General features: G+C 50.0%; 1 protein-coding gene across 1 annotated transcript in view; it reads right to left on the bottom strand.

Annotated features, from left to right (window-relative positions):
* LOC147413513 (axonemal central pair apparatus protein HYDIN-like) overlaps positions 1 to 27,219 on the bottom strand; it is a 69,187-nt gene that overhangs the window by 32,992 nt on the left and 8,976 nt on the right. Inside the window, exons 5-10 of the mRNA XM_086478739.1 lie at positions 25,834 to 26,033; positions 19,192 to 19,316; positions 15,862 to 16,063; positions 14,212 to 14,287; positions 5,133 to 5,232; positions 773 to 891 (exon numbers count right to left, since the gene is read on the bottom strand). Coding sequence (XP_086334865.1) covers positions 773 to 891; positions 5,133 to 5,232; positions 14,212 to 14,287; positions 15,862 to 16,063; positions 19,192 to 19,316; positions 25,834 to 26,033 — 822 coding nt within the window. The remainder of the gene's footprint in view (positions 1 to 772; positions 892 to 5,132; positions 5,233 to 14,211; positions 14,288 to 15,861; positions 16,064 to 19,191; positions 19,317 to 25,833; positions 26,034 to 27,219) is intronic.

Consider the following 27,219-nt stretch of genomic DNA (forward strand, 5'->3'; position numbering starts at 1 on the left):
ATATTTTGGTAAGAAAACACCTTAATGTGTCCTTCCCTGCCTCGGTCAAGCTTTTGAAAGCGTCTGGCCTGATGTATCGCCGCGTTTTCTACCTCTTTCGGGTGCTCTATTTTTTTTTTTTTTTTTTGGCAGAAAACTTCACACCGTTGCTAGGGAGGCAAACATGTAAAAAGTTCCTTTGCTTCATTTCCAGAAATGCTTTGCTCTTTTTAGAGCCAGAGATGCACCAAGTCTGAAGTGCGGTGAGAGACCGGTTGGCAAGGGACAGCTCTGAGCCAGGAGGCTGATGGCTTTCCTCCGACTCCCAGGAATCAGGAGGAGGCACTTCACTGAAAAGCATTTGCAACAGACTTGAGTTCAAACACAGTAAATTTGTTCCAGCTGCTTTTTAACAGCCAGAGTACAAAGGTGCAGTGCCTCTAGGGCTGAACCAAAAGCCTCTGAACACTCACCTTTTTGACCCACGGCTGCTTTCATGGGTCAAGGGTCTTTCAAGTGGGTGGGTTTTTTTTTTGCATGAAGCCTCCCAGCTGATTTCAAAGGGAGGTTGCCAAAAAGCAGGGACTGGGGCTTCACAAACAGCATATACACCTTTCAGACCCCATCAAAAGTATCCAGATTCCGTGAAACCCCCCCCAATTTGACTATTACGTCAAATATTCCCTGCTCACAGCTGCCCGAGTTGCCAGAAATCCCACAGGTCCCCGAGGCTCACTGCTGCCCCGGGAGCCATCGGGACGCAGCCCAATCCCTGCAAACCCCTGCTGCTCACCTCGTAGCTCTGGGCTGATCCAACAAAAACCTCCCCGATGTCCAGCTGGTCAAAGTTGAAGCGCAGACGGGGCCCAATGCCTTCCCCTTTGACACTCAGGGGCAGCCTTGTCTCACGGCCTGAGGAGAGAGTTTTATTTCAGTACAAGAATTCCCTCTGTTATCCCGGGTTTTCCAGGCTGCCTCAATGCCAGTCCCTGACTCCAGCTCTACATGTTGCAGGAGAAGATAAGGGACCCTTCTCTCAGGAGATATTCCTTGGGGCTGGTTTCTAGTTTCTAACCGATCCCTTCAGCTAGTTTTTAATTTAGCCATCAGGTTGCACCCCAAAAAGGCAATGCTGAGTTTAAAACATGACCCCTGAATTTCTTCCCATGGGCTTAGATGAGGTTTGAAATCCAGTCAGTGAAGGCGCAAAGCTCACCAAACAGAGCTGAAGGTAAAAACACGCCATCTGTTCTGAGCCAGTCAAAGATGACAGCACAGGAGCCGAGAAGGACGAGCCCCAGCAACGCAAAGCTCCTGCTAACGGTGACACACGCATCCAAGCGCTGCCTAGAGCAGGCAGAACAGCTCAGCCACCGCCTGGGCCCAACATACAGCTCCACACCTGGGTGCTCCAGGGCTCACCTCCTGCAGCAGCGCCTAAACAGCACAGGGCTCTATGATCTCCAGGAAGGTGAAGCACTCACCTCTTCCCACCATGATACCAAGAGCTCAGCTTTGTGAAGACACCTTACCTGGAGCACCCTGAGCAGTCATGGAAAACTACTGAGATCAGAGAAGCCATAAATGTACTGTTAATACACACATCCCTTTGTGGCAAAGGTAACTGAGACCACAAGGCTTCCAGCTAAACTCCCAGGATGCTAATTTTCTTCCAGAAGTCTGCCAAGATGACGTAGTGCAAGATCTTTCCATCTGAAGGCTGGTCTGAACCACCGGAGCAGCCCAAAAGGCCCAAATCCTAGCTCAAAATACAGCTTGGGTCTCCCTGCCGTCCCGTTCTCCTCTGCATGGAAAGTGAGTAGCACAAGGAGGAGAAGAGAGCCCCAGAAGTTGTATACAACCTTCACTGTAGCTTTTGTGCAAAAATACTCCTCTTTCCTTCAAGCTCCTTTTGTGTGATGCTGACCATTTATTACAGATTAGGGATTGAAGGTTGCTTTCAAAAAATCTTCTCTATAGAGTTATTCAAGAATGTCCACAATGACTTACTGCAAAGAGCAGCCCAGGTGTGACACCACACTGACTAAATCACAACTTGGAAAAAAAAACAACCCCACACTCTCCTGGAACAACCTTTTCAATGATTGCTGACTTGCAGCCATGGGATGAGGATGTTGGATAACGTCCAAAGCCAGAAAAGAAGAGCTAGGGAGGTCTTGTTGAATTCAACATTCAAGTGGGTCCAGCCAAAGCCCAGCTGACAGCAGAGATGAGAGCTCACAGCTCATCTGGAGGGCTGTGTATTTCCGTCTCCCAGACACCGTAAGAGAGGCAGTACTGGGTGCTCACTGGCAAAAGATTGCTTCATCTTGCACCATGTGTGCCTTACTTTCCATTAACAACTATGTCTAAACCATCAAAGCTCTTAAGAAATGGCAAAGATTTCCAAGTGACACGCTTTCGTCCACGATCATGCTGAGACATGTCCCACAGCCACTGTGATCGGAAAAATCAATGGCAGTTCTTCCCCTTCTGCAGGTGGTCCCCATCCTCTCCTGAAGGTCCATGGAAACCATCCTTTCTTCTACCCCTACGTTGAACTTGAAACGTCAGGAAATCCCAAAAGTTTTGCTCTTCCTCCTTCCAGGTGAACCTCAGAGAGGGCTTGTCCAAAGGAGGAGGAGCAGACTGAACTATGGGCAGCATTCAGGAGAGCTGAGAGGGAAAATAAGAGACTATGTCCCCCTCTTTGCTAGGAGCTGGGGCTTTCCGGAGCATCCAGCCTTCACCCAAGGCCTGGGTACGGCTGGGCTGTGGCCCTGTGATGCTCCCACCACAACATGTCTCACAGCACACAGACCAAGGGTGTGGAGGGCTACAGCCTCCTCATCCTCAGTCCCAAAACTGCACCAGGTACTGCGGAGGAAGATTCTGGATCTCAGCAGGAATAACACCTTGGTACATCACGCAGGGTGTACAGTTTGGCATCGCCGCCTTGCTTTCAAATACATAGGCATGTAGGTGGCCCAACAGCACAGGACTTGGTTGCCAAACTCCTTAACTTCTGCTATTTTCTGACGCTCAGTTTCTCGTTCTCAGAACGTCCCTGTATTTTGTGACTGGTTTTGAACATGATTCCCATCTGACCAAGTCAATAAGCAGAGATCCACAGCTGTACATGACGCAGGACATCACAAGGTTAAGGAGCGATCATCATCTGGGATTTTGCTTCTCCCCACAAGAGTGGCTTAGATAGGGGTTTTGGAAGAAATCAGAGGTAACCCAATATATTTTCATATGCAGAAAATCCTAAAAAAAGAAAGAATTTGAGGTCTCTGAGCCCCCACCGTGTGCTCCCTTCCAGCAATCAAGAGCCACGGCTTTATTTGCATGAATAACTAAGGAGTTCATTTTGAGCTTAACTATTTGCCAAGAGCTAATTTCAAACCACTTCTTATCTGCCAGCTTGGCAAGTTGCACAGTGCTGGTCAGTTCCAAAAATCACCTCACCCAGAAGCATCTGCTAAGCAACTTATGGAGGCACCTGCAAAAAAAGTGGAGGCCAGCAAAACCCCTTTCCAGTGGGGCATGAGATCCAGCTGCACCGTTCACAGTGCTGCCCTGGGGCAAGGCTTCCAAATACTCCCAGCAAGGGGCACACACCTCCTCGAGGTCCTCTTCCATGGAGCCAGCAGAAGAGTTAAGCTCTCCCAAGGGCCCATCAGAGTCTTTCAAGAGCAGGCTCCGCTTTCTAAACGCAGCTCATTTGCCCAGCTCTGTTTCCTGTAACTCCCAGACCAGCTCAAGGCTTGCATGCAAGTAGTTCTCCTATTTCTCTGCAACAAAACAAAGCTCTCCTGGCACAAGCCCTGGAGATCCCTGCAGCGAAGTGATGGGCACCCTCGTTGCCAGAGCAAAAATCCCAGAGCCAGGAGCACAGCACTGAGTGAGGAATCCCTTGGGAGCGGCTTCTTAAATCAATCCTTTCCTCCCCCAGCTCTAACTGCAGCTGCTGGGCAGGAAGACAGTTTGTCAACCCAGGCCCTGGGTCATTACCGGAGGTGGCATTTGCCAACTAAACCCTGCACAGTTACGGTGTAAATAAAAAGCTGTTTCATGACATTTGTACCCGGTAGCTTAGAGCAGTAAGGAGAGCAGCAAAGCGGCTGGGTTAGTGACAGCAGCACCCTCCAGAACAGCAGCCTGGCTGCTGGAGGACCCCGGGCCTGGCATCTTTTCCTCTTAGATGGGGAAAACCATAACGTTCCCGGGATAGAAATCCAACAGCCATTTCCCACTCGTGAAAAACACCTTAAGCAGCACCATGCAGAGAGGGAGAGGAAGGACAAGGTAACCCGAACCACGCAGCCTGCTGCAAGCGTTCCCTGCCCCATGCTAGCACAGCAAAGCCATCCCCTCTGGAAGGGCAAAAATGGTGTCACTCAGGCGGGTCAATGATAACTGCTCCCAGAGAAAGCCTTGGCAGCACTTCTGTAAGACAGGATGAGCACAAAGCTTGTCTAGCAGTCTGCTCCGACTCTGATTTCCAGGGACAGCTTTCACCCTGCTGGGTGCAGCAAGCCCTGTGCCATGCTGCCCAGACGTGCCATCGACTCGGAGCCACAAGGTGACAATTCCCACGCAGAGAGAGAAGCACGTGCTGGCCAGAAGTGGTCCTTCCGCAGACGGCCCGTGCTCAGCGGGGCTCAGCCACCCAAGGCCTGGCTGTGTCTGGGTAGCGGGAGGTGATCCAGGGTCTGGGAGCACATTTGTAACTCAGCTTCTACCACCTCAGCAGTCTGACGACGCATCCGTGGAATAAAGACTCCTCTTGGAGGGAAATGGTCTACAGGGACTTGGTGCTCGTCCACTCAAGCTGTTTTGCTCTGTAGTTCTTTGGCCTTTACAGACCCCTCACAGCCAAGCACATGCTGACAAACCCATGGCATGGAAACTTAACCCTTCACTGCTTGGACTGTTCTGGGATCAGTGATCCAAGCTTGTAGCCAGGCATCCTGAGGGCCTCGGACAGGAGAAACATGGAAACCCCAGGGACAGTGGGCACGTGCCAGCCCTGGCCTGCTGACCACGGACCCTTCCTGGCACTACACCGAGGGGGCTGGAAGACTATTTGTGCTTCACCTTCCCTGTGGGCAGCAGGAGACAGAGATGTCGCAGTAGAGCACTTGTACCTGAGATGTCGCAGTAGAGCACTTGTCGATAGACTCTGGCTTCTCGGGGTTTAAAGATGACTTTCACTTCAGCCGAAGAATTTGGCCAGATCTCTCCCTCCTAAAACAGAAGGAGACAGTAAACCATTTATCTTCAAACATTACATTTCTTGTTTTCAACCACAGCCCTGTGCCCTTTATTTAGAGCATCAATGAAGAGCAAGGAATGCTTATCAACAAAAGAGAGTTTGGAAGCAACTGCAAAAAACTTTCTAGGCCCCTTACCTTTACTGGCACCTGGCAGAGGCATTTTGTTAAGTCAGGGCTACAACAAAGCAACCAAACTGGCTCACACTCCAGCAAACCAAGCAGGATTTCTTCAGAGGTACCAGCCAGCCTAAGGAAAAGGAACCTCTCTCCTCCAAACCTTCCCTTATACCCCAGGATCACCATGGCTACGTCAACACTTTTACTCAGATCAGAAGAGATTTAACAAATCAAATGGTTTCATTCTTAGTTGCGAAGCTGCTGCCTCATACCCTCCACCTACACTTGTATTTAAGTACATAGCGCACTCTGGTGAGCTGGGGCACTCAGCACCCAGCAGAACAAGCCCTCCCGCCTGGGGATCAATGAAGAACGGACTCCTTCCCGCTGATGGCTGCTTCTGCCCCGTGCTGTGAGCAGTCAGCCAGCACGCAGGCTCTTCCAGCTGATGGGTGATCTGGGAAAGGAGCTGACAGTCAGATACATTCCTGTCTCCCTGAACACAGGCTCAAACAACAAGAGATGGGGTTTCCTTACAGCTCCACACCTCTTTCAACGAACAAGCTCTTCTCCTTAAATCTGGGCCATGCTGCCAGTGTGTCTGCAACTGCCTGCTGCTTCCTTGGGGTCTTCCCTCTCTGCTTCTCTCCCAAAGAGTCCTGACACTGGTGCTCAGCCCCAGGGAGCCTTGCCACGCATTTTCAGAGGCACCTCTGGTTTCTAGAGGCTCTTTCTTACATCTTAGGACTGGTTTAAACAAAGACACCGCTTACATCCCCTTAACCTCTAGCATAACAAATGTTTCTTTGTGCATTTGTTGACATACAGCCACCTCTGACAACTGTAACTATATTCTACATGGAATGAAAAATCTAGTTTCTAGAAGAAGACAAAAAGAACAGTTATTTTTCTATCAACAAAGTGAGGCTTTGATTCTGCTGGCTGCTGGGTATCCTCAGTGCTTTGTCCAGAAGGGTCTTGAACTGACTGGAGCCTCCAGCACTCCTGCAGCATCAATATTAAATAACTGTGATACTTCCCATCGACTTAGCACTTACAGCTCAAAGGACAGCCCCCCCCCCCAATTAGAGAGCGATGACATGGGGAGTTATTGGGCTGCAGCTGCAAATAACTCCTTAATGCACAGCCTGCACAGAGTCAACACAACAGAGGGAAGAACAAGCAGACAAAACTGTTTCAAACACCAACCAACCAATAACAAGAAAAGAGAAGTCTGAGAGAAAAAAGTCACTTGAATTCTTCTCAAAACCCAGAGCAAACACATTTGCCAGCTCAAGCGCACTTCATGTTTCTGTCCAGCAAGCAACTGGATGAAGATGAAGCCTTACGATGCGACAACACACTTGCTTGAGGAAGGAAATTGGGGACATCACCCTGCAAGCCTCAGTCAGCACGCCAGGGATCGGATCCCTCGATCCCGCAGCGACGCTGCACGGGCTCACAAGCAACCAGAGAGTTATCTTGGATTTACAGGAACAAAAGCATTTGGGGGCTCCGAACAACAGAAGCCCTGCTACGACGCCTGGAGCTTGCCGAAGCCGAGTCGCTGAGAAGAAACACTCAGATGATGGATTTCCCTGGCTTGGCTAGTGAGAGTCGAACACCTCAGCAGTGCTCGTCAACCAGCCGCTCGCTGGGTGTTTAACAGACTGAATTCAGGGGTCTCACCCTGGGCAGAGCACCCCTGGGGAGGGGGGAGGCACTAGGCAGCTGCTTGCCTTTGCTTCAAGCCTGGCAGCTGCGGCTGGACACACAGCTCCCCTCACCAGCGTTCTGCGCCCCTCCTCAAAGGGTGCTGCAGGGGCTGAGCTGCCCAGCGCTGCTGCCTGATCCCCCAGCTGCTGTGGCCCTCTGCCCAGAGAGCTGCAGACAGCCCTCCTGCAGCTCCTGCCCAGCAAGCAGCGCCTTGCCGGGCTCACCAGCACCACCCGCTGCACAAACACTCGCTGCTGACACACTCAGGAAGGACATTAATGACATGCTGAGAGCAGTGATGATGCTCGAGGTCTTCATCTCAGAGAGGGCCATAAGGTAGGGGAGGAGAGCACGTCCTGAGCCTGAAAACCAAACACAGGGGTGCAGTAAAAGGGAGGGAAGTTCAGCAACAAGTTGGAGTGGAATGAGCTCAAATTCAGAAGAGCCACTCAGATCCCTCCAAGGGAAAGTCTCCATTTGCTCTGTAGACAGCAAACTGGGGAGAAGGGATTTGAATGAGACAGGAGAGGACCAACAAGGCTGAGGGTGAAAACTGATGCCGGGATTCGACTGCAGTTCTGCCATCAGGCTTACGAGGGCTGTGCACAGCCAGATGACCAGGGGCAGGCAGCTTAGATTTTGTGCTGGCTGTCAGACAGACGATGCCTACCATCACCTGAGCACCTGATTTGCTGGGACTGTGTTATTTCTTGCGAGACTTCAGGTTCTAACTGAAAAAGCAGAGTCAGATTTTAGACCATGCCATCCTTTAGAGCAACGCTGGCTTCTCTAAAGCAGAGTTCCTAGGAAGAAGAATGAGGACTCAGAGCCAAATCATTCCTGGGAAACTCTAAGAGCATCCTGCCTTCCACTGAGGACAGAAAAACTTCTTTGAGCCTAACACAGCAGTACCAGTCTTTCAGGTCAACTATCTGACAAAGCACCATTTGGCTGCTGGCTTCTGCTGGATCACAAGCTGATGGTACTTGCTGGTCTATTTTGTGTGCTGCAATCAGATATATTGGCCCTGGGGACACTTTGGGCCAGTTTGGTTATTCCTCAGAGGCTGACAGAGGCAATACAGCTCCATTAATGGAAGCAAGTGTCATACAATTCATCAGCAAAAATGAAGCTAAGCAGGAAAGGAAGAAAATTAAAAAGAGCCATTGGCCTGATGAATATGCCTCTGCTAACCACAGCGTACTTTGCTAGCCGAGCGGGTTTAGCTGACTGGGATTTGATGAACACCAAGGCCAGCACATCCGTGACAGAAATATAACCAACCCTGGGATCTTACTGTGCTCCAAAACAGAGGGGTAACAACCACAGAGCCCAGAGGCAGGGACAGGGACGGAGTTGAGAGGGCAGAGGACCTAGGAAGGTGGTGCAGAGCCAGAAGGCAGGGCAGGAGGGGGAGATCAGAAACAGCCCGTGCTTGATGCTTGTGCCAGCTCTGTCTCCCTACAAGCTGCACCCACATCCCCTGTCCTGCTCTGGTCGTCACCAACTGAGCTTTAGGTGGACAGGACCAGGATGGCAAACTCACCTGTTCCCCCACTGAGCTCTGGCAGCCAGACAGACCGACACTCTGTGTGCCTGAGCCCCTAATGCGACTTGCACAGCAACAGTTCTGACTGCAGCCGTGAGTGTGCACAGGGAGACAAAGTGTTTCAGTAAATTCTACTTCCTCGTTTCACAGCACACAGGAACGGAGGCATAGCAAGGCTTTCACCCACCAGAGTCCATCCAGGCTTCTGTGGTACTTCCAGGGCTCCTCTCAGGGCAGCCACAACCTTCCAGGAGCAACTCGGTGGCCGGGCAGCACCGTTAGCCCCAGTTTCTCCAAGGAGGTCCCAACATACAGAAGCAGTAAGCGCTGAATCTCCGAGGCCTGAATGCCCAAGCGTTCAGGACAGATGTGGGAGTATTCACACTTACAGAAAGTTTATATAGCTAACTTGGGCCGTCTGCAGGTTGCCTCAGGCTACAAAGCCTACATTCCCCTTCAGTGCAGAAGCTGAACATCCCAGGCTCTCCACCAAGCCGCGACACCTGAGTTTTGTGTCAAAGGCAGGTGATAAGGATACCCCTCCTCCTGGGAGTAACCCAAAACCCTCTGATAGTCCTCACACCACACCAGCGGTGTACTAGCCCCAGGAATGCATGGTGATGTGCTATCTCATAATCCAGAAAGCAGCCTCTGTACGTGCCCTGGGCTCCCTGCAGACACTGAGCTTGACACCAAGAGCTGCCCCACAGAGCAATGCCTTCCAGTCTTTGCAGCTTTGGATTAGCCTGCTTTGGGATTTGGGACAGCAATGCCCACACTTAGCCTGTTCTCAAGGGACAATTCCTCTTGCCACAAAACCACCTTGGGGAATCAAGTCTGCCTCAGCACCCTTTCCTTCTCCACCCTGGGACCTGTCCCCATGAAACCCCTGTCCCCATGAAACCCCTGTCCCCAGCAGTCCCTACACATCTAATAGGCACCAGGTAGCTGGACCCTGGCAGAGCCAGCAGCGATACTCTGCCTCCTGCTGGGTGCCAGGGCTTGTGCCCAGCAGGACATCTCAGATCAGCTCCTGGAGAGAAAACCATGCCTGCCTGCATCTTTGCAGAAGCTATTTGGAAACCAGCTTGCAAACAAAGGCAAGGCCCTGTCCGAGAGCTGGCTACCCCAGCCAGGACTCATTCTGCCCTCTGCTTACGGGCAAGTGGGCACAAAAGGCAGGAGAGCAGCACCAGGCCTTTGCAATCTGCCCCCGCTGCCTGCTGGTCTCCACGTGGGCTAGGAGACATTGCTCATGACACAGAAAGCCCTAGTTGTCCCGGCCTGCCCCCATTCCAGCATCACTGTTGCTGTCAGAAGGGGAACCAGAGCTGCGTCAGTGCCTGCAGGGCGTTTGTCTGACACCAGAATTTGAACCTGGCCCAAGATAACCCAAACCAAACATCAAAACAGTCAACTTCCACTGCACCAAAACAAGACAGCTTCAGCAAGGACCTGGGAGAACGCTGCAAGCGTCCATCTCCAAACTGCAAGGCAGGGGAAATGAGCCCCTGCAGGCGTTATTCGGAGTGCCTGAGCCCCTGGTGGGATGATTTGCTCAATACCGCCAAGACCACAGGGATTGCTGCAGTGTTGCTGGGATCTCTCTGTACGCTCTATAATTAACCAGGACAGGAGGGAGCCTAGAGCTCTGGGCTGGTGTCATTTCTTCTTTTACAGCCTAAACAGATGAGGTTGCAGTGCACAAACCCCCCTTGCCGGGGAGGATGTCTTGCCATGCTCCAAGAAGCCACTCAGTGATGCACCAAGATCCCGACAAGGGACACGTCTCCGTACGTCTGCAGAGCTGCTGGATCCCAAGGCACAGTCAGATGAGACTCCTCTGAGGCACCAGGGGAAACAAGCCTGCGGACAAGCAGTAAAACCCACCCTTTTCAATGCATCAGCAGAGCTCTCTGGAGCAATCCTCAGGCAGCATTATTACTGGAGCCTTGCACTCATACTCTCACTCCCAAGAAAACCTGCACCAGCAGTTAACAGACTCAAGTCTCTTGAGCTCCTGATAGGAAATCACCATTCTGCAGGATTCCATGGATTTGGACAGAAACTTTTGGCAGCACATCCACAGACAGCTTCCCTGTATTGTCAGTGAAGCTATGAGCCGGGCCGATTGACTGCAAAGGCGGAGGGCAAGAAGAAATAATCAGTTACGCTTTCTTCTACTATTCCCTGGCTACAACAAATTCTTTAAAGACATCACTATTCTGGGAAACTTTTGTCATTTCTCCCTTCATTACTGCTGTATGTCAGACTACAAAACTAGACAATACTGTGAGTTATTTCTCCGGGGAAATGAAAATCGGCTGCTGAAGAGGTTCCTCACATTCCTGCTACCACACAGGGAAGAAAGAACTGCTGGTTAAAAGGATATGCTTCATTACCCACCCTTGCAGGCTACTGCTACACGCGCACGAGCCTCGGGACACCTCAGAAGCCGGCAGTCTGCCTGGCCTGGCGTGTTCTCTATAGGATGGCACTTGAGTCAGAGCGTGGAGAACTGCCATGGATGCTAACCAGGACAGAAATAAAACTGCAGTGCTGGGAACACCATGGTGCAACACTTCTGGCTTAATGTCAGCCTCAGACAGGCTGCAACTGGCAGGTGGCATCAAATACAGGCGGTGGATGTACGATGACAAAGCACAAGCGCTCCAGCTGCTGTACCCTGGCTTCGCTGCAGCGGAAAGCAACGTGATACGGGAGGGGACGGCACACCGTGACTCACGGCTACGGAAGTGATCTCTGTGCAAGAGCTCAATCCTAAAGAGATGCAGAACCTACTTCCCCTCCCTCAGCCCCTAAACAATGAGAATCTCCTACACCCCCACCAGGCTGAGTAAGAAAAGGCCGGTCTTGAAAAGCTGGGCACCACCAACTGTTGGCCAAATCACCTACTTTGTTTTGCAGAGGGGGAAGGCGATCCACGGAAAGGAAATTCCTGCTCAAAGCAGACAAAAAACCAAAGAGACCTGGCAACAGAAGTACTGAGATGACACCCAAAGTGCATCCTGTTCAGGGCACTTAGGAGAAAGGCAGTGCCAAAGCCAACATCTGCCTCTTTCCGTAAGTAACTGCACCCACAGCGAGCTGTGGGACACACCATAGCTCCCACTGGAGATGGCGCTTTCTGCCAGAAGCTGAAGTGCTCTGCAGGAACCTCTCATTGGGACAGGGTCCAGCTTGGTTCCCCAGCTGAGGGGGAGATCTGGAGGAACAAACAACGCCGCTACCTCCTGGCCCAACTTCTGGGTCAACACCAGTAGCAGTTTCATAACCTGGACATCTTGAAGACCACCTCCATCGGCCCACACGTGACACTGAGGAGTCACTACCAGGCAAGGACAGCACAGTGATGACTTGTCAAGGTCGCTGCAATGGTAACAAATCCTTGTCCTCCCTTTCCTCTGCTTTCCATTTCCAAGGAGTCAGCTTCCAGATGTCCCCAATGTCACTTATAGCTAAGCTGTACTGGGGAGGATGCAGCAAAAAGCAAGGACTTACCCCTTGGTAGCCACCTGGGCTTCTACCACGGCTGCTTCTGCTGACATACCACGTGTATTTGCAGAAATAAATGAAATCAGACTTGAGAGGCACTCAGAAAGTCAGAGTTGCCTAACAGCTTGTTTCCCACAGGCTTGGACGCTGCTCAAAGTGTTCATGGTCACACGGTCATTCCAAAATCACTGCTTCCTCTTTTTGTTATTATTTTCACCAGCAAGTTAACCCTATACAGGCCAAAGGGACCTGCTGCAGCTTCTACAGACAGCAGCACTTGAAAATACTGGCAGCTACTGGTCCACTCACACAGCAAAGCTTCTGCACAAACCCTGCAAAGCCACCCTGCCCAGAAAACATTTCCAAGACTATCCCTCCACCAGCTTCCTCACCTCTGGAAGCAATTAATTCCTCCAGTCGCTTGTTACAAGGCTTTGATGATTTCTGTAGGGTGCTCCTGGACACCACAAGTGACGGGTGGGAAGAAGAGAGCAGCCACTTTGGGCCAAAAGGTCTGAGGCAGCAAGGTCCCAGCTCTGGGGGGCCTCTCCAGCAGATTTACATGGCACTGCAAGAAGGGTGTCCCTCCAAGCGAAAAGTTACAGGGCCGTCACCAGAGAGGTGGCTGTGGAAGTCAGGAACAGCAGGTTTTCAGATTCGACATTGGATAAAGAGGAGAAAATACTTACTATCATTTGACAGAAAGACACCCACGTGCCAGGAGGGAAGAGAGACATGAGCAAAACTCTGAATGCGAAACTGATTGTTCCATAAATAATGGAATAAACAGAAATCAAAAGATTCAGAATGCTGGACAAGACAGAAGGGGAGAGACTCCTGCAGTAACTCACTTACATTCAGTCCCAGAGCGTCTGTGTAACAAACATGGCCATTTAGGAAAGGTTTCCACTCAAGACTTGAGGCCAGGCTACGCTTTATGTCTGTACATCATTACAGGCAGCACCAGCACTCAGTACGGTGGGCAGCCAGACTTCTAGACCTCACCTGACTGCACTTCAGGAGCTCCAGAGCACGTTAAGCTACTTGTGGAGACATAGCCCGACTGGAATGAAGCAGGAGCCCGGGGACCAAAACCAGCTCTGACACAGTGCAGGATGCTCTTAACGCCCAGCTGATCAGCTCCCGCTCTCTACAATATTCCTACTGCTCTGACACTGCTGCTCCCTTGGTCACATCACGTTGCTGTAGGCTACAAGGTTGTGAAACTACAGTTGTGCTGACACTGGCGGCTCTCAGCCTTAGAGGGGCTATAGGAGTAACCAAGGAGAGAACATGATCCCCTTCCCTGGAAAAAAAAAAGAATACTTTCACCTCTTTTAAAAGGAAGAAGAGGTTGGGATTATTCTAGGGTTTAGTCCAAGTGAGAAGGGATTTTGTGCTGCTCAGACAGCAGGCATTCTTCATCTCAGACCACGCAAATACTCAGAATCAGGGCTCTGGTTGATTGAAGGACATGGGGTTTTGCTTGCGTAAGCACAAGAGCAATTTCTTCTGTTCTTATGTGCAACAGAACTCAGAAAGTCCGTTTAAACCTGCCAGCCTTGTGTCCAGGCTCACAGATGACACTGGAAGGGAGATTCGGACGTGGTATGCATGCAGGTTATACAAAGGGACTGGTATTTCTGTGATTAAATTTGGCCTCCTTTCCACAGAGGACCATTTCATTCCTCAGGTCAACATGTGAACGGACAGTGCTCTAATTGCCTTCGTTAATCCCCACACACTACGTGGGAGGTGAGCCCTTCCATGTAATAATGGATACACCTGAACACTGTAAGGACAGACGTTAAGAGCCCTTAATTTACAGCCCTTGCAGCAGAGCTCAGCTCTAGGCAGGCTCCTGCAGCCTGTCAGGAGGCCACACTTCAGAAATGCTTTTCACAACAAGCTCTCCCCGCCTCACCAGACACCTGACAGCGTCCCTCTTGGCACATCAAGCTAGCTGATGTGGGGATCTGCCACATGACCTCGTTCAGGGAGGAGGAGGAAGAGAGGGAGGAGGAGGAAGAGAGGTTCTCGGCTATCGCTTACCGCCGGCTCGATGGTGAAGATGTCGTCGGAGAAAAGCACGGAGTCGTCTGGCACCTTCGCCCTCCGGTGCCGGAAGGTGTGGTAGAGAAGGGAAAGGTGTTCTCGGAGAGTGGGGTCCACCGTGCTCTCCTGGAGACAATAATCCTTCTCGTCCTCCTCCTGCTTCAGCAGCCCATGACACCGCCTGCAGCCCCGGGGAGAGACAAACCAAGCGGCCAATTTAATAAGCACCACGTGTGCAGAGACTGTCGCCAAGTGCAGGGGCAGCAAAGCCCTCGGGGAGGAACCGCAGCCGCTCAGCAGGGGCTGACCCCGAGCCACGGGGTCCCACAGGGATCACATTCTCACTTGGTTGCCTCCATGGCAAGTACTTTTACTCCACGCTTCGAAGTTAAGAAGAGGGTTTTGAAAGCCAGCAGCCTTCAGGAGAGCCTCCTGGCTCAAAGCCACTGCCACAACTGGTGGAGAAGCCACCAGCCACCTGAACTGGCTTTTCCTGCCATAGAGCTGCTCGCGGGAGGCAGATCAAGGAGCACTCACTGCAGTGCTTCACCGGGAACGGGAGAAGCAGCTGCGTTTCAGCTGCAGGTTACTAGCATCGCTCTTTTTCTTCCCTTTTGGACCTGCAGGGATAAACAAACTGTCTGCTCTCTGCTCCCTGTGCTGCCTTCCACCAGAGGATCCCAGAGCACTTGACAGCAAACTAATGAATTCAGGCGTTGCACTACTTTGGTGAAATTAATGGGTTTATATCCATGAAAACAGAGGTGCTGAGAGGGGAAGGGGCTTTGCCTGGCATCACCCAATAAAGAAGCCAGGACCAGCATCTCTGAATCCAAACCCTTACATCTAGCCTTGCACCACCTTCTCTTGTTCCTCTTTTTGGCCTTCTCTGCAGAGCTTTGACACACCCTCCCTCAGCAGTTGTAGCAGAAATCATTCTAGCGTTTAAGGATCACCACCAAGAGATGAGAAGAGCACTGCTACAAAGCACTTGCTTCCTAGCTGGCATATCGCTGTCCCCTCTTCACGCTCCAGTCCCCTGGCCATGAAGAACCAGCAAGTGACAAGTGACAGCTCGGGGGGGGATGAGTGGAAGGCTCCATAGGTAGCAAATGGAGGCAACGCAGTATACACAGGACAGCGATCATCACCCAGCTAAATCCCAACACAATTAGAAAGGAAATACAGTCAGGGACGTTACCAGCTGCACAGACAGAGCCTCGGGCAAGTGCTGTCACCAGCACCAAAATTACGTGCTTTGGCAAGCTCCCCGGGGAGCGAGTGCAACGGGAAACGTTTCTCCATGGCTGACCTACAGTGCTGGGCATGAGGAGGGCTTCCAGCCACCGAGATAAGCAACCCTCAGCTCAAGCTCTGCCCACAGACAGTAATTCCACCATTAGATCCCAGAGAGTCCTGCAGGAGGGAGACAGAGCAAACCCCTGGACAGACCTTCTAATGAACCAGGTCTTTTGGGGTCACACCCCTGTGCAGGGTCCCCATTACCCTGAAGCCCAGCAACACAAACCATGATGCTGGGGATGGTTTAGTTGTCCTAAACCATTCAAAAGCACCCATACCCCTTGAGGCATAAGTTAGTTTACCCTTGGGCAGTGTATCTTACTGAAATTCATCTTTCAGACAAACCTCAGCTTCTGATGCTCCTCCTCTTCCTGAGTAGCAAAAGCCTTCCACTGGAAGTGGGCTATGATGTCACTCCGATTGTGGATGACCACAGATCCGTAGTTTGACAGCGTGAGGTAAGTCTTCTCAACTGTCAAGGAGTTCCTCTCTAGTCTGATGTCGACGTCCACAGCCGCTCCATAAAGGCTTGTGTGAATATCTTCACCTGCAACAAAGCAGAGGGAAGTCTCTGCTCATCTCACTTGCTGATGGAAGTACAAGAAACAGAGCAAACCACGGGTAAACAGAACAAAGCGTTACAGCTTTGAGCTGTATCAGCAGTTCCACAGATCGGTACGTGTATCACTCCCGGATAGCTGCATGCGTACGGCATGAGGATGTCCTGGACACCACCTTAAGCACCTTATTTCTGGGTGTGTTTGTCCAGATTTATCCCCAAACGACAGTATTTACAGTGAGATTTTTCAGATGTGCCCAGGTGACCTTTGGGCTGCCATCCCACTCAGCTCACAGGGAATTCTGCATCGAAGCCATTCAGATGCTTCTGAGGAGTCACGCCTCAGCCACAGCTCGCCCAGGGTCTCCTGCGGGCACACCACCAGTGTTGTGTCTCTCCTGATCCCTTGTTGCTGACAAGCAAAGATGCCTGGGGGCACGCGGGCAGAAAAGGGAGGCTCAGAGGAACAAGGGAAGTGACAGCCCGTGGCAGGATGGGACACGGAAGAGAACTTCCCTGGTGCAGAAGCAGTGCCCTCACTTGCTGTGGGTTTGTGAAGATAGGTCAAAATGAGACCAGTGGGGCACGGCCCACACCAGCCTGCCATTACAGTCCTGCAAGCCCACTTCTTCAGCCTGGATCCTGTTGCCTAGGCCTGAGCGTGCAAGTCTACACTGACTATTCCCAAGCTCTTCAACAACCAGAGCGAGGACATCTTTGCCTTCCACCTCAGACCGAGCTGAAGAGGAGAGCGCCCCTGGCTGTGCACATCACCTGATTGATGATTCGAGTCTTGCTGGAGCACCTGCCAGCACTTCACCTTCCAGAACAGGCTCCCACCAAAGGCTCCCTCACTTCCACAGCTTTCAAACCTTCATTCTTCCCAACCAATAACTCCTGGGGGTCAACTGAGCTCAAGCTTCAGTACCAAGCCCACGCTTCCTGTTGCAGGTGAGTGTTTCCCAGGTGTTGTGCAACGAGTCAGCACCACACATGCTCTCTAGAAGTGGAACTTCTATGGAGTGGTGCTTAAAGCCTCACAGACAGTCCCACCCGACAAGTGCAGCAACCTGGTCATACACTGGAGAGCATCCCCCTGCAAAGGCAGAGCCTTCTCCTCACTGCACAGGTTACAGCAAGGCAGCCGGTGGATGGACCTGCCTTTAAAAGGCTGCCATGCAGCAAGGAGAGCGCTGGATGGGTGCTGGATGGACTCCTTAAGCCCTGAGCCAGACAACACAGCAGTATCGCATTCACTCTGGGAGGGGGCTGGGGAATGAAGCAAGACTCACCCTTCAAACAGGAGATCTCTACTGTCATTCATGCATCTCCACACATGGAGGGTTCAGCCTTCAGGCCTGCATAACCCTCAATTTCTTTGCTCTTAAGGGCGTCTGGAGTGGTAGGGATTTGTGGCCAGACATGAGTTACACAGCGAGAAAACCAGCCGTGTTTCCAATGACTGGACAATCTGCTTTCTATAATGGACCACTTAGCAAATAAACACAACTGAAGTTCAGAAGAGTTAGAGGCAGGTATGCTTTATAAGCACTGCCTTTCCCCTCCACTGAATCCTCAGCGTACATTGGCAAGCAGAGGAACCAGGACCCAAGAAATGGGAGACGTGCACAACTCGGGTTCATGGAAACACGAGCTAACGCTCTACGATGATCAAGACAACAAACTACTACAAAAGACACACCATCAAAACCATCATCATCTCATCGTCTCAGCCCATGGCCATGTAGGTGTTGAAATACTGGGTCTAGCTCTGATCTCAAAAAACAATCTAAGGCGTTTGAAATTAAATAGAGAAGGGCAGAAAGAACAATTAAAAGGACGAAGCAGCTTTCATACGAAGATGGAATAGGATTCCTCAACCTAGAAATCATATGAGAGACAGATGGGAGAGGTTTGGAAAAGCAAGAATGGCCTGGGAAATGTGAATCAGGAAACAATTTGTCACGATTTGTCATAAAGCAGGAACCCAAGGGCCTGAAATAACGTCAGCAGTCAGAAATTACACAACAGTGGTAATTTTCCAGGGAATATGCCTTCCTTTGGAACATACTCCCACAGGAGGCTGTAGGGGCTAACAGCTATAAAGCCAGGGAGCAACCGGATAAATTCTTGGAAGAGAAAACCATCAGAAGCTATTCAACAAAGATGAGAATAAAGCCTCCAGCACAGAAAAACGCCAACTCCAGAGCCCAGGAGGAAGAAAGCATATGCACTGCCTGTTCCTGCACACTTTGCTAAGCGTCCCCTGCTGCTGCTCTCCTGGAAAGGAGCTGCGGACACCGCCACCTTTACGCTCCTGGCTGCAGGCACCGAGGCATGTGTTAAAAGGACAACGAAACCATCGGATGACGAGAGACAGCTCTGCAAGCACTTCCTGCCAAATCCCAAGAGCCCTCGAGTCCTGGCTACTTTAGTCCTGATGTTGTGACCTGTGGGATGTAGATGGGCAGAGGGCAACGCAGGAAAAGGGACTGTGGCAAGACAACAGAGAGGCAGTATAGGGGACAGTGTGAGAGAGACAGCGGGCACTGGGGAGAGCCTGACAGAGACGTGCCTTCCCCGTGTCACATCTCAAACACAGCGCTGTCCAACAATAAAACTTCCCACACGCATAGGCACGCCGTAACGGAGAATCAAGGATCCTCCTTCCTCCACTCAGCAACTCCCAGCAAAATGGGATTCCTAAAACCTCATTCCCATTTGAGGGGATGCACTTTAACAACCCCTAAACAGCGACCAGTTCTCACTTGTCTTTCACGTAAAGCTGGGACAGGGCAGATACAACGGGAGAGGGAATTAAGGTGGCAGGGAAAACGGGGAATGATGGTAGATGATTGTCACAGGGGGGTGCTGGGTGGAGGACACCATGCTGACACCAGGGTCCCCCAGGGACGGACCAGCACCCAGGGACACAGGACACACAGAATAAGGACAGAGTCGCCCTTTGCCCCTTATCTGCTCACTCCTAAGCACTGATGAAACACGCAGAGGTTTTGCAAGAAAAGGGTTCAGAAGTAGTTTGCAAAGCACGTTTAACATCACTCTGCTCAGAAAGGGCTGTTTCGAAGGACGCAGGGAGCGTGCCCAGCACTTACCGGTGTCATAGTGAACTATCAGGGATCTGGAATGATCCCCAGTCCTCAGCAGGTGGAACTCCACTGTCACTTGCATGGCGTCACCGATCCCAAGAGTCCCAATGGAGGGATCGACAGAGAAAGGGCTGCAACAGAGAAAGAGACACATCAGGACTGTGAGATTTGGGGACTACATTCCTTTGGCAGTCTAGTCCACTTCAGGTCACCGGGGCAAGCCAGGAGCAAACAAACCACACCCAGCGGAAGACAAACAGAACATACAGGATCAGAAACAGAGCTGCTGACTCCCACTCCCAAAGACATCCAGCCCTCAGAAGATCCTATGGGATAAAATGACCTCGTCTCCCCCATGCTCTGCATCCACTTCTCCACCGTGAGGCTCAAGAGTCTGACTGCTGGCAATACAGAGGGAATGGTTTCTGAAGAGCCCAGAGGTGGTGAGAGCTGTTTGCACGCACAACTTGACACAACTTCCTCAGGAATCTGCCTTTTCCTGCCACCTACAAACCTCACCTCAAGAGATGCAAATGCCAAGGCAACACCTGTCCCAGGGAGATTACAGCCTAGAAATCAGACAGGGAGAATAAAAGTCTCTCTTGAAGACTAGGGAATAATTACAGTTTAACTGGTAGAATTCATTTTTTTGCCTTGAAGACGTCCTGGTTCAGCCTAAGAAACGGCAGGTTAGAGCAGAAATAATCAGAAACTATTTCATTGCAATGAAAGCTGCTCTAAGAAAAAGAACACTCAGAAAAATCTCAATGAATGCAAATGCAGATTAGAGCGACACAATGACAGGGAAACACTCCTTTTTTGTCAAGGAGTATTCCATCTGCAGCCTGAACGGTTAAATCCCCAGCTAAATGAAGCGCCGTTACCAGGAGCACATCAAGGCGAGTTTGACAGGAGGTTTTCTGTGTATTCACAAGAATGCAATCTGGGACTCTGGGTTGTAATCCAAGCTCGGTAACTGTTTGCTTGGCCCACCCAACAAATTCTGTACAACGTGTTGGAAACAGAAAACGTGTTGGTGTCCTTTGGATTTAATATAAGCACTGCTGATGTGTTGCCAGGCACAGCCCTTGGCTGACAGACGCAGACAGACTCTGTGCTTTAATGCTTAGGGATAAGGCAGAGGAAACATTCTTCTGTGTGACGGCAGCTGGACTACCCTCATCAGCCCCCTCCCTTAGCCCAGCCGTTGTACCCGTTGCCGCCTCCATCCGAGACAGGGGAAGAGGCGGAATCAGGGGAAAGCTCGTTCGTCGGAGGACGGACCCGTAGTCAAACTAAAATGGGAGAATTTAGTGGGGAAAAACCTAAGATGATTGCCCCTTTGAGACAAGCGTTGGGGCCGGATGGGCCAGCCCTGGTAAAAGCCCCCTTTCCTTCAGTGGAAATAGAGATCTGGAAGGATCTAAGTGCTACAGGGATGATCCACTAAAAGTGGCAAAAAGATTTGAATTTATCGGGAAGAACCAAAATCCAGATGGGCAGGATGTGGACATGCTACTAGGGGAAATGAGAGAAACTGAGAGACAGCTGATCTGAAATACAGCCCGGGTACAGGTACGAGCACAAATAACTAGTGGGGTTCTCCAAGGCACCGCTGTGGAACAAAAGATTCCTACGGACAGTCCCCACTGGAAACCGAATATTCCCCAGCACTCTGAAAGGCTCCGGAAGTACAGGGAATGGGTCAGACTTGGTATCGAACATGCTATGCCGACATCAGTTTATTGTTCATTTTTATACAAAATTAAACAGGGACCCCGGGAAACTCCCACTGACTTTTTAGATCAGCTCCGAATTGCCATGAGAAAGTATACTAGCATGGACCCCTCTTCAAATGATGGGATAGGGCAGCTGGTCACTCTGGTTTTGGGACAATCTGCCCCGGATAGTAGAAGAAAGTTGCAGAAATTGAAGGAAGTGGATATAAGGGATCTCGAGAAATTACTGGAAGAAGCATGGAGGGTGTTTAGAAATAGAGAAGAGGTGGAAAGAGAAAAGTTGTCTAAGACTATAGCTGTTGCAACTGTGGCAGCCCTCGGTCAAAGGGGTGGAGCTGGTAGGGGAAGTTTTGGGAACCGGAGTAGAGGAATTGGCCGCAGAAGTCGGGGAGGGTTTAGAGGTGCGTTAGGCATGAATCGGTGTGCGTACTGTAGAAAGGAGGGACACTGGAAAAATGAGTGTCCACAGAAGCCAGGGAAAGGGCAAGCAGTCATAGCCTCAGTGAATCAGGACTGATGGGGACCTGGGGCGTCTACCCCAGTGGATCCGCTGGTTAAAATAAAGCTAGGGACAGAAGAAGAGGAGATGGAATTTCTGGAAGATACGGGTGCGACTTTTTCAATTTAAATCAAGAAATGGTACCTATAGGTAAGGATTTTGTGAATGTAATAGGAGCAACTGGCCAACGGGAAAAGGCATTTTTTGGTGAACCTCTTAAGTTCAAATTGGGAAAACAAATTGGAATACACAGATTTTTGTATGTTCCAAATTCTCCCAAATCATTGCTAGGACGGGACTTATCGGAACAATTAGAGGCAAGGATTGAATTTAAACAAGGAAACATGGAATTACAAATAAAAGAGGAACAGCTGATTGAAATTTTAAGTTTGAAGAAGATAAGCCTTGTTAAACCTTTTGAAGTAACACCTGAAGTTGAAGAAATCATTAATTGGGTATATCCAGGTGTACGGGCTCAGGAATTCCAGGAAAAGCAAAAATTGCCACCCCAATCGTAACTGAACTTAAGGAGGGAGCAGCATCCGTCCGTAAGAAGCAGTATCCCCTGAGATTGGACGACCGTAAAGCAATAGAGAGCCCAATTAATAATTTTATACAACACAGACTTCTAGTGGAGTGCGAATCAGAATATAATACTCCTATTTTACCAGTTAAGAAACCTGATGGGACATACCGAGTAGTTCAAGATCTTAGGGCCATAAATAATAATGGCAAAGACTCACACCCAGTAGTGGCAAACCCATATACACTGCTTCCAAAGCTCAGAGAAAACCAAATTTGGTTTACAGTGTTAGATCTAAAGGATGCTTTCTTCTGCCTGCCATTAGCCAAAGAAACTCACAATCTGTTCGCATTTGAGTGGGAGAGTCCCACTTCTGGGAGGAAAACCCAGCTAACCTGGACAGTGTTACCCCAAGGATTTAAGAATAGTCCAACAATTTTTGGAAATCAACTGCCCCAAGAATTGGAGGCATGGGAACCTCCTACTAAGAAGGGCACTCTTTTGCAGTATGTAGATGATTTATTAATAGCAACCGAGACAAAATGGGAGTGTATCGAGTGGACTGTAAGCCTGTTACATTTTCTTGGACTAAATGGATATCGAGTCTCTCGACAGAAGGCCCAGATGGTTCAACTGCAGGTAACCTACCTGGGATATGAGATCTCCGGAGGGCAGCGAGAGCTGGGGACTGAACGGAAGGAAGCTATCTGCAAGACCCCACCACCTCAGGCGGTAAAAGAACTCAGGACCTTTCTAGGAATGAGAGGTTGGTGTTGATTGCGGATTTATAACTATGGAATGATAGTAAAGCCTCTTTAAGAACTTTTGAAGAACAATCCCACCCAATCAGTGCAGACAAAAGAGGCTCAAAATGCTTTTAGCATCTTTAAAAAGGAACTCCTGAGAGCTCCAGCTTTGGGGTTACCGGCTATTACCAAACCCACCTGGCTCTTTTCTCATGAGAAACAAGGTGTAGCCTTGGGAGTCCTGGCCCAACGTCTGGGACCCCATAAGAGGGCAGTGGCTTCCTTCTCCAAACAACCAGACCAAGTGAGCAAAAGCTGGCCAGGGTGCCTGCGAGCGGTGGCTGCTGTAATACTTAACATTGAGGAGGCCCGGGAATTCACCTTGGGCCCGAAGATGACAGTAATGGTCTCTCACACTGCATCCGCAGTCTTGGAACAAAAGGGAAATCACTGGCTCTCCCCGTCTAGGTTCCTGAAATACCAAGCTATCCTTGTGGAGTCTGATGATGTTGTAATAGAAGTCACTAACGTTGTGAATCCAGCTTCTTTTCTCAGTGACACGACTACAGAGCCATTGATTCATGACTGTTCGGAGACCATAGAGGCTGTGTGTTCTAGCAGGCCCGACCTGAAAGAGGAACCTATGGAGGATGCTCAAGATTCCTGGTTCACAGATGGTAGCAGCTTCGTCCGACAAGATACCCGTAAAGCCGGATACGCGATCACCACCATCGATAAGGTAATCGAATCAGCGCCTCTACCTATTGGAACTTCAGCTCAAAAGGCAGAGATCATTGCCCTGACTAGGGCACTGCAACTGGCAGAAGGGAAGAAAATAAATATCTGGACGGACTCTAAGTATGCCTTCACGGTTATGCATGCTCATGGGGCTATCTGGAAAGAACGTGGACTTCTGACAAGCCAAGGGAGACATCTTAAACATGCAGAAGGAACGCTCCGACTTTTAAAGGCAGTACAACTACCGACCAAAGTCGCCATCATGCATTGCCAAGGACACACGAAGGGTAACACTGATCCAGAGAGAGGTAATAGATTGGCTGATCTTGAGGCTAAGCAGGCAGCTGAAAGAGACCTAGGGGATCAAGTTCTAGCTTTAATTCCGACTAAGAGAAATACTGAATTAAGTGAACAGGAAGATGTTAAATATAGTGAAATAGATCAGGAATGAATATCGGAACTTGGGGTAAAAGTCCCTTCTACAGGATGGGCACAAACGAAAAATGGAAGAATACTACTACCCTCTACCTTGATTTGGGGTCTAGTTAAAGCAGAACATGATAAAACGCATTGGGGAGCAGACGCGCTATGTAAATACCTAAATCATAATTGGATAGGGAGGAATTTGTATACTACTGTTCAACAGGTAACACGACAATGTGAAATATGTCTAAAGAATAATCCTAATACAGGAAATTGGGCACAACTGGGCACAACTGGAAAAGGGAATACTCCAGGAGAAAATTGGCAGATTGATTTCTCTGAACTTCCAAGAAAGGGGGATTATCGAGACCTATTGGTACTAACAGATTCCTTTTCCAGGTGGCCAGAAGCCTTCCCTTGTAGAACAAACAAAGCAAGGGAAGTAACCACGGTACTGTTAAATGAAATAATACCTCGGTTTGGAGTTCCTGTGGTCATTTCCTCAGATAGAGGGCCGCATTTTTGTGCACAAGTTGTTCAACGAGTGAGCAAACTATCGGGAACTGATTGGCAATTACATACCCCATACAGGCCACAAGCAAACGGACAAGTAGAGAAAATGAATCATTTAATTAAGCAACAAATTGCTAAAATATGTCAAGAAGCTAATTAATACTAGTAGCAAGCATTGCCAATAGCTTTGCTCAGAATACGTGTAAAACCAAGGGCGAAGGAAAATCTAAGTCCTTTTGAAACATTATATGGAAGGCCGCATCACGCTGGATATAAAGGGGAAGATCTGAATCAAGTGGGAAATTCTTATCTACAGAATTATCTTATACCTTTGGGAAAGCAGTTGAAACAAATTACTAATAATGTATTGGGAACTAGAGCTAAAGGTTTGGATCACCCAATACATCCTTTCAATCCTGGAGACTGGGTTTATATTGAAACTCTTTCAGATGACCCCGTCCGAGAAAAATGGGATGGGCCATATCAAGTGTTGTTAACGACTTTGACAGCCATCAAGCTACAAGAATGACCGGCCTGGATTCCCTATTCCTGTGTGAAGAGAGCACCTCGCAAAGGATGGACTTCTGAGCTGATAGGACCATCTAAACTCAAACTGCACAGGCAGAATGAGGGTTAGTAATGTGTTGGTATCGGTAATGATAGGTATTGCCAACGCATGGGAAGAAAATGATTTATTGTAAGCTGTCTGCAAAAGAATTTGCAGAAGGAACAAAGAAAGAGGGGAATTGTAGTAAAGAATGGCTAACTAGCCTTTAGAAAACCAGATTTTAGAAAAGAATTGCTGACCAGCCTTTAGAGATAGGAAGGAAGGCTGATTTGTACTAACCCTTATGCATATCTCCATTGCTGACTAACTAACACTTTAAAGATAAGAATGAAGCAGAATCCGCCAAGCGAAGGACACCAGGTGGAATCCTCCCATCAGACTGTGGGGCTCAAGGAACACAAAAGAACACAAAAGACTAAGCAGGAGAGAGAGGGAGGGCAGCGAGCAAGAGCTGGTTCTGTGAATTGGAAAAGACCCAGGACAGTTCAGGGCATGCGCCACAGGACAAGTTCAAAAGTTCAACCCTGAGGAAGACTCAGACCTTCATCCCCAACGACCACCAAGGACCCCCCACGGGGGGTGTAACTTGGGCGGACTGAGACGGGACTACGGGAGGAACTTATGCTAATGCATTCCTGGAAATAAGCAGAATAACCCACCCTTTTCTTAGAAATGTAATGAATAACCATGAAAGCTGTAAATATAAGGCAAGAACCCTAACGCTTGGGCGCGCACGTATGGAAGGAGCCCTCCCCCGTGCTGCCCGGTGCCGCAATAAAGAATCCCTGCTGAATAACACTGACTTGTCAGTGAGTTTTCTCGGCTTCACTTTTCGTTACTCTTTACCAACCCTATTACCACACAACAGCGTTCTGCACAAGAGAGATGAGCTCCCTTACCTCTGGGTGTTGAGGCAGTAGCGGGCCTCCCGGTTCCCAATGTTGCGAACCAGCAGGGTTTTCTGGGTGCTGTGCTTGACTGGACAGACGGAGAAGTTCAGCTCGTCAGGGAAGTCCAGGATGGCTCGGGCACCAATCGCTCGGATAGGCACAATGAACTTTTCCCTTTCTGTGATGCAGATGAGCTGGTGGAAATAATCCTGCAGGGAAGGAAACAGTCCCAGCACAGCCCATTTAGTACCATCTCCATGGCAGAAGTAAAACTGCTGTTTCCTAGGACTGCAGCAGCAGCGTTCAGCAGTGCAGTGGTGCTTTTTAACTGAATGACCTTTCATTCCAGCAGCATGACTGGGATGGGGCTGGTCACTTGCAGAGAAACAAGCCCGTTGATTCGCCTGCTTTCGCAGCAAGCTAGCAGCACCAGGTAGAGTTATCTGATACTTTGATCCTGAGGCACCAAAACAGAGTAATTCCCCGTGAGGGATTACAGCAGTAACAGAACCTGCTTCGATTACCACTGCAGGCTACTAAAGGCACCGCTAAGAACCCAGCTGTGCCACAGCACTAACTCCAGGCCCAGCAATGCAGCGACCTCGTGGAAGCTTGGCAGGGGATGCTCAGGTACAATTCCAAAAGGACTTGCCCACAGTCCGTCTTTGGTGACATACTGAACAAGCTGGACATAAGAATTGTTCTAATGCCAGGCGAGTGTAGGGTACCTGTGTATGCCCCACCCTTTCCCAGAGTGTTACGGGGACAAGGCTGGGGACACACACCCTTAAAAAGCTATCTGATCCCTCCCCCCACCCCAGAACTGGCTCCCCTCACTACCCAAACTATGGAGATATTTGACAAGTACTTAAAAGCACCAACAACTCCACCCCTGCCCTCAGCAGCCTATTCCAGCTCCACCCTAGAGTTTTTCCTGTGTCTAATCTCAATTTCCCTTCAATTCTCATCCAGCCTCAGGGGACATAGGAAATAGCCTTGCTTCCTCTCTGCTGGGTGGCTGATGCCTCCATCAAGTTGCTCTTGTCAGGGCTCTAGAAGAAGCGACTTGGTGCCTTGATACAATTTTACTGCCTTGACTCAGGAGCGACTTCACTCAAGTCAGATTTGCCCCAGGGAAGAGCAGATTTGAAGCAAGAGAATTCTATAAACCGACCCCACAACAGCAGGACTCTCCAGCCCTGACAGAGGGGTTTGGACTTGCATCCCAGGTCACTGGGTTCTCCCCAGTCCCTGTGGATCACGGTGCAGCAGAGATGCAGAGGTTGTTCAAAGGCAGCACTCATAAGCCTTCCCCAACTAAAACACAGATACTCCGCACGCCAGCGACCGGCAGGCCAACGCAGGCGGCTTTACAGGGCCGTTTCCCAAAGCCTG

This window comes from Leptosomus discolor, chromosome 27 (genome assembly GCF_034619465.1).
Source record: "Leptosomus discolor isolate bLepDis1 chromosome 27, bLepDis1.hap2, whole genome shotgun sequence".
NCBI classification, from domain to species: domain Eukaryota; kingdom Metazoa; phylum Chordata; class Aves; order Leptosomiformes; family Leptosomidae; genus Leptosomus; species Leptosomus discolor.